At 38.2% G+C, this 9,795-nt stretch overlaps 1 protein-coding gene across 1 annotated transcript in view; it reads right to left on the reverse strand.

Annotated features, from left to right (window-relative positions):
• Positions 1-9,795, reverse strand: part of SOS2 (son of sevenless homolog 2 (Drosophila)) — a gene marked incomplete at its 5' end in the record, with an annotated part of 41,695 nt that overhangs the window by 20,456 nt on the left and 11,444 nt on the right. The window contains 3 exon segments of the mRNA XM_009574285.1: positions 3,191-3,196; positions 6,000-6,098; positions 8,232-8,342. Coding sequence (XP_009572580.1) covers positions 3,191-3,196; positions 6,000-6,098; positions 8,232-8,342 — 216 coding nt within the window.

The raw sequence follows: 9,795 nt of genomic DNA on the forward strand, positions 1-9,795 counted from the left end.
CATAATAAACATTTTTCTTTCAGATTTGTCTAATTTATAGAAGGGTAGGAAGACTGACAAACATTCTTACGCAGTGTTATCTACAGTACTCAGTGAAGTCAGTGACTTCAAGTCAGTGAGTTATTACTAGAAGCACACTCAAAATTAGCTATGGATGTAACTAAAAACATTTGTCAGATATTCAGGAAAAGTCAGTAGATACTCAACAGGAGAGAGCAGGAGGGAGTTTAGAAAGATAACCCTTTACCCTTTTACTGAGAGCCAATGCTAATTGTCAGACACTGTTTTTCCTGTTATCTTTTCAACAATGTCCTGTTTCACAACTGATTTTATTAAATAGTTTGGAGGTTTGACATAGCCGAGAATTAAATGGTGTTTTATGTAACTATGTGTAATATTCCTTCGATGAGTCAATTAATCTCAACATTTCAGAGCAAATTTAAAGGACGCAATGACCAAGATTCTCTCTTTGTTTCTTACTATTCTAAATTCTGCCATCCTCAGCAAACTCATCTCTTTCAAGAAGAAATATCAGTTTTGCATGGCGCAAACTAACATAGTTAAAAAAAGTCTGAAATTCAAGATTTGCTACTAACAGCAAAATGTAAAGACAGTGAGAATGAGCATATTTCCTTTTTATAAAGACTAGATCCGTCTCTACCACTAGGCAGAAACTTCTTGAATTAGGAAATTCAACAGGCTTTCATATCATCTCCATACACTTGGTAGCAACACGCTTTGAGCAAAGCCTATTCGCAGAGTTTCTCCTTCTGCTTCTTTAAGGTGATCATTCCTAAAATACTACTGATACAAATAAGAGAGATTTTTCTCTTTAACCCCTTTCATGTTAAAGATCGTATGAATTTTTTAGAAGAAAATTCAAGCTAATAGATTGCTGGGCAAAATCAAGACAATATGCCACGCAGTTTTGGATAAACTCTGTTTTACCTACATACTTTAAGAGAAATCTTACTTACAATCACTCAGCATGGCAGAAGCCTTCTTTTCCTTTCCCCACTATGTTCCCTCAGCAAGGATATGTAGCTTCCTCTAAAAGTAATTGAGAGAACAGGATTTGACCCGATTGGTCCACTCTCTTCATGTAATTTAAATTACTAATATTTTTATTTTTCACATGCCCAAACGACCTCCATCTTGCATATTAGAGAAATGAAAGTTTCATGGCCAAAAATTTCTGGGAAGTTTATGAGCTGAGGAACAGTACAGGGAAGGGAAAAATCTCTACCTCTGTGGAAACCCTTCTTTTCCTTACTATCAGCCACAGAAATGCAAAGAACATAAAAATGGTGTGAAAAGATGACAAGTGCAAAATCCTAAAGGTGGGAAAAGCTACCAAGTCGGATAAAATACTCTCTCATCACATGTCCTGAGCAGAATTTCTTGCATTCCCTTTCCAAAAGGAGCTGTGTTTGGCACTTAACAGACATCAAATGGCACGTTTTGCCTTTTTTTGTAGTAAAAAAGAAAAAAAAAAACAAAACATTTGGAAGTATTATAATCCATTTCTACACCTTAATGCGTAGATTCCTGAAGATCAGGAAGATTACCTGAAGCATATCTCATTCTCTGTAATCATTGGACTAACATCTGCTTTTCAAAATGCCAGTTCTTAACCAGCATCTTTCCGATTAAACAGCAGATGCAAAAGCGTAACGTGTTTGCTAGACAGGGAAAATATGTAAATCTTTAGAAAAGGGGGTCCTGCTTATGCCAGATACACTTAAAATACCAGTGATGATAAACCAAGAATATTAACTATTCAATTTATTGTACAGAAAACTGTCAGAAAATAGTAATGAAGAACACTGTTCACTTAAAAAAATTACATCATGGTGATCCTGTAGAATATTGACCGGGGTTTCTCTGTCAGTCAATGGCTGTCAATGATTAGGTGACAGCGGAAAACATCAAAAGGCGGAATTTCATACATTTTGGATTGCTTGATAACAACCTAATGAGACACATGCAAGAATTAGGGATAATCTTCTGCCTGCAAGTCACATGAGAAGGAAGAATATACTCTACAGTCAGCAGAGGAAAGCCGCCTTGGACTTGAACACGGACTTGAACAGACCTCTGATTACCGTCAGGATTTTAATGATATATCTAACTGGCACCTTGCTCAGGATTTGGATGGATTATATGACCCCTTGAGTTCTTTGCACTGCATTCAATGAATAATGTGTCCTGGAACGCTGGTATCAACAGATACATTTGAAAGTCTGATGAAACATTAAGCTCTCCTCTACACTGCCAGCATTAAGATGTTCATGCTTGGAAAAGTCAAGCATAGTGTTTTAAACCTGAACACTCCGATAATCAATTAAAGGTGGCACAATCAGAATATATTTGGGTTACCTGTTTGCAAGATCTAACAGTTTTTGATCACTACCACTATTTTTTCCTACAAGACAGTTTTATTTCTTTAGCATGACTTCCTTCAGCCTTTGCTATCGTCGGTCATCCTGAAACAGCAGGTTCATTTTCTGTCAACACTTGAACAAGCAATCCACATTAAAGTGACATCAGGGCCTGCCCTCTGACTCAAGGTGTTCAAAGGCAGTTTCCTAGTGACCTCTGTATGGCTGCTAACAAAAAGCAGACAAACCAAACAAATTCAACATGGGAGTCTCCAAACGACATCTGACCCTTGTGCCTCTTGCTTAGGCCAAGAGGAGTCTCTAATGCATCAGAGGCTGCACAAACAGGGTTTTGCACCAAGGAGAAAAGTTCTACAGCTTGAAAGAATTTTCAAGCTTTTCACACTTTAATTTCATTCATTTTAGTTTTGCTATTTTGCAAAAGAGCAAACATCGAGGCCTGTGCTTCTGTAAATCATTCATTATTTTATTTACCTCCCAATTCAGTAGGGTTTTTGGGTAACTTTCTTTAGGAGCAACAGTCTCAATCTTAGCTTCTCTCCCTACTGAAGCCATGAAAATATTTTGAGTATTCTGTTGCTTTTCTGCTTCCATTTTTGTTATGTCTTTTTCAACCAAGGTTCCTAGAGACAAATACAATGGTAACAGGAAAGCAGTACCAACAGTTTATAATATATTAATATTGTTGAATAAATACTTTCTCTATTCCTAAAAACACCGCTTTTTAAAAATCACTGCTCTAAATTTAGGATGTTTTCAAAATACAACATAAAATTTGAATTTTAAACCTGCAACTGAAGTGATCACAACAAAAATTTGTGTATTTATCATTATTCACTACAGAGTGATATTTAAGATCTCTGCTCTGCTCTATGTTCACAAGGTTAGAAAGACTCAAGACAGGCAAGCGTCAGCCTCTGCAGCTGAATTCTAATTCTATTCAGAAATCTTGTATATTGTGGATAAAGGTCAGATTTCATCATTTTCACTACTAAAATTCCCTAGTTAAAAAGGGTATCATATAATATTATATGCCATGCAGCACCTGCTGTATTATCCAAGCTAAAAACAAATAAAAGAAACAACTAAATGTTTTTGCACTATCTGCCAGACTTTATTCTTCAAAGGTATGAGGCAATTTTAAGAATGTGCATGTATAACCTGATCCTGTCAGTATTAACTGGAGTTATGAGCAGACTCAGAGTCCCCGGGAGACAGAAAACTCTTGCAGCACTACAGATTTAAGACAGGCTATCAAAAACAAATTATCTTCTCTGTGCCATGGTTTAAAACATAAATAGTAACCACCCTTTCCTGTCACTGAAGAAAAAACTACCAAGTCTGCATGCAGAGCATTTAATCTTAAGTTCTGAAAACGCACAAAACTCTGCTCAAGACGGCATGTATGTTAATGTTTCCCTAAAAAGCAGACAAACACTACACAGCTTGTAAAATCAGTTAAATGTTTAGATTCTCCCAAAGCTGTGGTGTATGATTTCGTTCTTTAATTTCATACTGAAGCACTCAGTTTCCCAGCTTTAAGGCACAATGGGTCATTAATTAGCCTGACCTTCAGCGTAATACAGGTCACTAATCCAATTATGTCTTTTAAACGTGAAAGAAGAACACTTTAAGAAGTTCCAGAGAATTATGGTATGCAACTGACCCTTCAGAAGGGGAAGTTACACTGTTTTGAAAGAGAGGTATTTACGAAGCTATTAGTGCTCACTTCACAGCAAGGCTGGCAGAATCCTGCCGTGCTTCCGCTGTCATCCTTTAGTTCTTTGATCAGTTTATTTTCTTTTGGAAGATGTCCTTATGAAGAAACGCAAGTTTTACGAAGGCAAATATTAAAACTATGGCAATGTAAAGTTTCTGTTCTCAATAGAGACAGGGCAGTAATCCAGAGAAAAGTTCACTGACTGTAAGGGTTGTTTTGGGTTGGCTGGGTTTTTTTAAGCTTTGTTAACTTTTTTCTAAACTGACTATCAATAGCAATGCTTAGAGACTTAAAATTTATTGAGACCACTTGGATTTAAACCTTTCTACAAAATATTGGTAATCCATACATTGGAGCTGTATGGTTCATGGGTCAAAACAAATCATCCTTATTTTTACTTATCTAAATCAGGATACGTGAAAAATCACAGCAGACATAATGAAAACAAGACCTGGTCTTAAAACAATTGCTATTTTTTGGCTTGAGATTCTTTTGAGAACTTTTTATATTGTATTATACGTAAATTCTATGTTGCAAAGTTTCCTTTTCTTCCTTCATACAAGCAAATCTTTGAAATACAAAGGAAGACCATATAACACGCCTGTACAACACTGCTAGTATCACTTTTTACATTGAGAACTTAAAAGTGTAATTTCTGTTGCTATTAACAAAATGTCAGCTATAGCCACAGGATATTTCACCTGTTTAATTTAAGTATATCCCAGTTAGTTAATAATTCACTCACCCTTATAAGCATTACAAACTTTCCCAACACAATGTGGCAAATAGAAACTTTTTTAACATTATCCTAGCTACTTAAAAAAAAAGCTCCAATCTAAGTATTTTTCAAGATATTGCATTTTCTACAGCCACACTATTTTTTCTTATTCAAGAATGATTATTATAGATCTCAGATGTTAAATTTCTGCTGACTGCTGGCCTCTCTTCTTATAACTCAGAGCAAAAACATTTGCTTGTAAGCAAAAAGATACAGGCTTAGTTACTTTTTGGCTTTTAACTGTTATACTCAAGGGAAGTATCTACTGATGTGAACCACCTTGCTAGTGCACATCAGAATAAAATATGTGCAAGTGATCTGTGGTCAAACCAATAGAGGCTGTTCTAAAATAAGTAATGCCTCAATAGGCAGAACTGCTCATAAATAAAGACTAGATGCCAACCTAAACAACTTGTATGGTAAGGCCCCTGAAACATGTCCTACAGGAATAACTTTTTATCATCTGAATCAGAATTCCATAAAGCCTGACACTTCATCAATGTCATTTCTTAGAAGATAGAAAGTAAGAAAATAATAGTGCTTATTTTCATTCCTCCTTATATGGAAAAAGTGTGGTATGCTATGAAAAATTGTGTTTTTTGCTGTATCTCTTCCATTTAGGACTCAGGACAAATGGTTGAACATTAAGAACAGATTATTCTGACTCCGCTGAAAGGAGGTGCCTCCCCAACCCCCAAAATAAGATCAGCTGAGGTGCAACTGGAGTGTGACTTGAGACTGAGAATACTGATCTGAACTATGCTTAGCTTTTCCTGAACCAACAAAAAATTCAGAACTCGAGGAAAGAAGAAATTAGATTTGTATATTACATTTTTAACTATATTAGAACTCAAGTTCAATAAAGGTTTGTTTAATAAAATACAGTTACTTCAAATGTTCATATCAGAGCAACAGATGCTTTTGAAGACTTTTTTTACGGGGTTTTACTTTTCAGACACATACTAACTGGTGTCAAATTAATGTTTTCATATCTTTCAATTTTCAGAAGCAGTAAGTAAAAACTAATCACCTATTTAAAAGCTCAGATTCTCCACATTAAGAAATGTTTTTAGCAGGAAACGAGTGTGGCTTCATTTACCTGTAGTAACTCGAAGTAGTGCAAACAATGATAGACTGGGATAAGCATGAGTCGTGGGAGGACGTATCGTACAGCTTCTTTAAACCCTTCTGCAGTAGACTGAAAAGGAAAAATAAACCGGATTACTTACACTGAAATACTCAAAATGGGACTGGACAAGGCCCTGAAGTTAGCACTGCTTTGAGCAAGACGGTTGTGCTAGACACATCCAGGGTGTCCCTTCCAATCTACATTACTCTATGCTCACACCTAGTAGTAAGGAAGACAATAAAGTATGCAAAACTATTTTTGTCTAATGAGACTCTTTAGAAGATTCAGAGACACATAAACGATCTGACGTCAAGCAAAGGGAACCTGTAACACCCTCTTCCAGGCACTGCAAGCACGCTTTTCCATCAACAGCTTCGGCTGGATTTTGATGATACTCACTAGTGAACCATAGCTCTGAAAACACCCTTAACCCCCACAACAAATGCTGGCACAAGCTGCCTCCATAAAATCAGTTGGATGGTCGATATTTTTGCCAAAGTAGCAAATCAAATATAAGAAGCTAGAAGACCAAGTTACCCACAAGTCATTTTATAAGCAATCCCTAGCACCTTTGCATTTCAGCACTCTCTGCAGAACTCAATTAATAGCATTAGTTCAAGGTGACAACACCTAAAAATAATGCACTGTCTATGGCTAAGCTGCACGCCTTGTTCCCCAGTCAACAGCCACATCCCAGAATGCAGAAAATGCTTGAATATATTTTGAAAAAAGGTCATACCCATTTCCAAAATAACATGTTTTACCCTGGGCCACAGTTTGCTGCAGAATTTAAAGAAAACACTGGGATGTTAAAGACCAGCCAGGACTCCCATATAATCTAATACACTTGCCACCAACTTCCCTCTAATGTCCACTCCTCCCACTTATGTACACTGTGCTTCAATTTACATTCAATACACCACAGAAGTAGGTCTTCTCAAGTAGGTCTCATCAGGTACTGAAGAAATTAGTATCTCCTCTCCCTCAGAAACTGACTCACAAGTTTATGACTTAGAAAATGAGTGAGAAATCTTTTCCCATTTCCAGCAGTTAATTAACACAATAATTCAGGTTGTAAGACGAGGAGAGATTTTCCAAAGGATAGTGAAAGCCCTGCCATCTTCCATATCAAGATAACTATTTAACAGAAACTGAATTACCTGATCTCCTTTTTGGAAATGACCTCTCCCCCCGTTTAAGACTTCTGGCTGCATCTCTCTGCAGTTGTCAGAGACAGCTCACATACGTCCATGGCCCAGAGCTTGGACCTCCGCCTTCACTCCACAGCTTGGAGAAGAAGTGTGAAGGAACACCCCTAGGAAAGCCCAAACCTTTCTATGGTGACGAGAGTCAGAAAGGAGGCCAGATTCACTGTCAAATGACCCGATTACCAATTTAATCTGGAACAGGGGTTTGAGCTTTAAGTTTGCTAGGGAGGTGGGCAAAGGGCCTTACTTCATTCACCAAGTAATATTTAAGAGTGAGAGGATCCAGCTTACCAAGCACTCAGAGCTGAAGAGGAAACACTCCCCCTGAAGGAATGGCTTGGAGGAATCTCAGCTTGCAGAGACGCGGGCCCCAGTGAACTGTACAAACTAAGCTCTACTGTAATGGGTTTAGCTAGAAGCACCATGGACCGAACACTTGCTCAGCAGCTTCTCTTAAGTGCATTTCTGAACACAAGCTCAGACTTCTGAACAGTAGCCTCTAATAGATCTGCCATATTGGCAGAAGGAAGTAATAAGAAGAAAAAAAAAAAAAAAAAAAAAAAAAAAAAAAAAAAAATCACAGATGATCTTGTTGGATAGTCCTATTGAAGAAGTGATTCAAGAAAAACTGCCAGTCCCAGCCTCAATGCCAAACAAGGGGGCCTGGGGTATGTAAGGAAGAAAGTGAAAATATCATGCCTGGATGCCTGCGTTTGGCATTAAAAGGCAAAACAGAAATAGAAGTGGCAGGTAGGAGAGGTCACCCTCTATTCTTATGCAAGAGAGTCTGATGTGAGGACTGCAAAAGACTCATGGATGGGTCACATCTGTGTCCAGTTTTTACAAGAATAGTCAGAGTCCAAATATCTTACACTGAAGAAAGGTCAGAATCTACAGCATTCCTTCCTCAGCAGAAAGTAAAGAGTTACTGACAAAATCCAAACCTTTGAAACATGAGAACTAAAGCAATTCAGTATTTCTCATTTGCACTCACCTGAAAGTGGAGCGCAACAGCAGGTTTTGCCATTAAGTTATTAAAATGCTCATGAAATTGTGGAGAGAGAATATCCTGGGACAAGGTTTCATATGGATCAAAGGCTTGCTCCTAAATAAAAACAGAGAATTATATACATACATGAAGGATGCAAGATACTTCTGTCCCAGCTGGTACAATTAATTCCTTTAATAAGCTGATGCACAAGTGGAACTTCTTAAGAAAAGATCAATTTTGCAAAACAAATATTCAGTAAACCACAACCCTTTTTCACTTCCAAATTTTAAATGCACACAACATTTTCTCAGCATTCCTCAATCTCACCATACTCATCGCTAACACAAACTGTTTTACTGAAGCAGTGGGAACCAAGAAAAGTTCTTGCTTTCAGTCCATCCACATTTCACATACAAGGGCAATTTACCTCCTCTCTGTCAATAAAGAATGACACTTTGGAAAGAAGTGCAAGCAAAGATGAACTTTGAAGACTGTCACAAGGAGGCATTGTTGTACCACCACCATTTCAGGGTATATCACATAAGAATAGTCAGTCATAAGCACTGGACTTCTGCACGCTTTTCTGGCCATGCTGTAAGGCTGGAAAAAGATCTCACTCTGGGACAAAGCTGCTAGTCTGAAAAGAGTCTCAGAGGAAAGCCCTCTAATGACTCCAAGGGTTTCAGGTGCAACAATTATGACTCTGGATGGAGTATCTGGCTGTGATTCTGTAATATCAACTACAGCAGGATGGGATGAAAACCTGACTGTACATGAATCTCTGCAGGAATAATTTATGACTGCTCATAGATCACCTGCTCCAAAGCCTGTCAGGCTGTTCTCCAGTCTCTGCAGATTCATTGGGCTGAATCACTCATGAATCACCGGGTTATCCGGTGCTGATGGCACGATGCCCAGAATAAGCACATACCTCTCTTCACCTCAATGCAGAAGTGCTTGTCAGAATACAGGCTGAAGAATCTGGGAGTACCGAACACCACAAAGGCTCATTTGAACATTCAGGTAAAGTCTCAAGCCTTCCATTTGCAGAGGGTCCAGGGGATTTCCTAGCTTTCTCAAGGGGCTGCAATTAAACTCTTTGTAGGGAGCAGAGGCACAGAATACACTCTCTTTTCACACGCAAATTGTAATCATCACTCTCAACTCTCCTCATCAAGTTCTAATCATCGCTGTCCATTCGCATTAGATTGTATCTGGGAGGGGGGATGAAAGGGGGGGAAGGTTTGGCACTTCAGCAGCAGCAGCTGAAGAGAAATGATTAGGCACTTTCTAACTAAACAGGCTGGTTTTCTTAAGCAGAATCTGAATCCAGTTTACAGCCTGGGGTTTTTTTTTTTGTTTACTCCATGCCTGCCCACTACCTGCAAGCATATAATACAGGGGGGTTTATTTTACAACATCCAAATTACAGACAGGGGACAGTAACACTGCATATACAGTTTCTCTTTGCCATACTAGCCAAGAAAAAATGAACACAGACCTCTGCAGAAGCAGTAAGTCAGCCATGGGGTGTGGGTTCAGCTGCACCCAGAGGTAGTAAGCAGGA

This window comes from Fulmarus glacialis, unplaced genomic scaffold, assembly GCF_000690835.1.
Source record: "Fulmarus glacialis isolate BGI_N327 unplaced genomic scaffold, ASM69083v1 scaffold15263, whole genome shotgun sequence".
Taxonomy (NCBI): Eukaryota; Metazoa; Chordata; class Aves; order Procellariiformes; family Procellariidae; genus Fulmarus; species Fulmarus glacialis.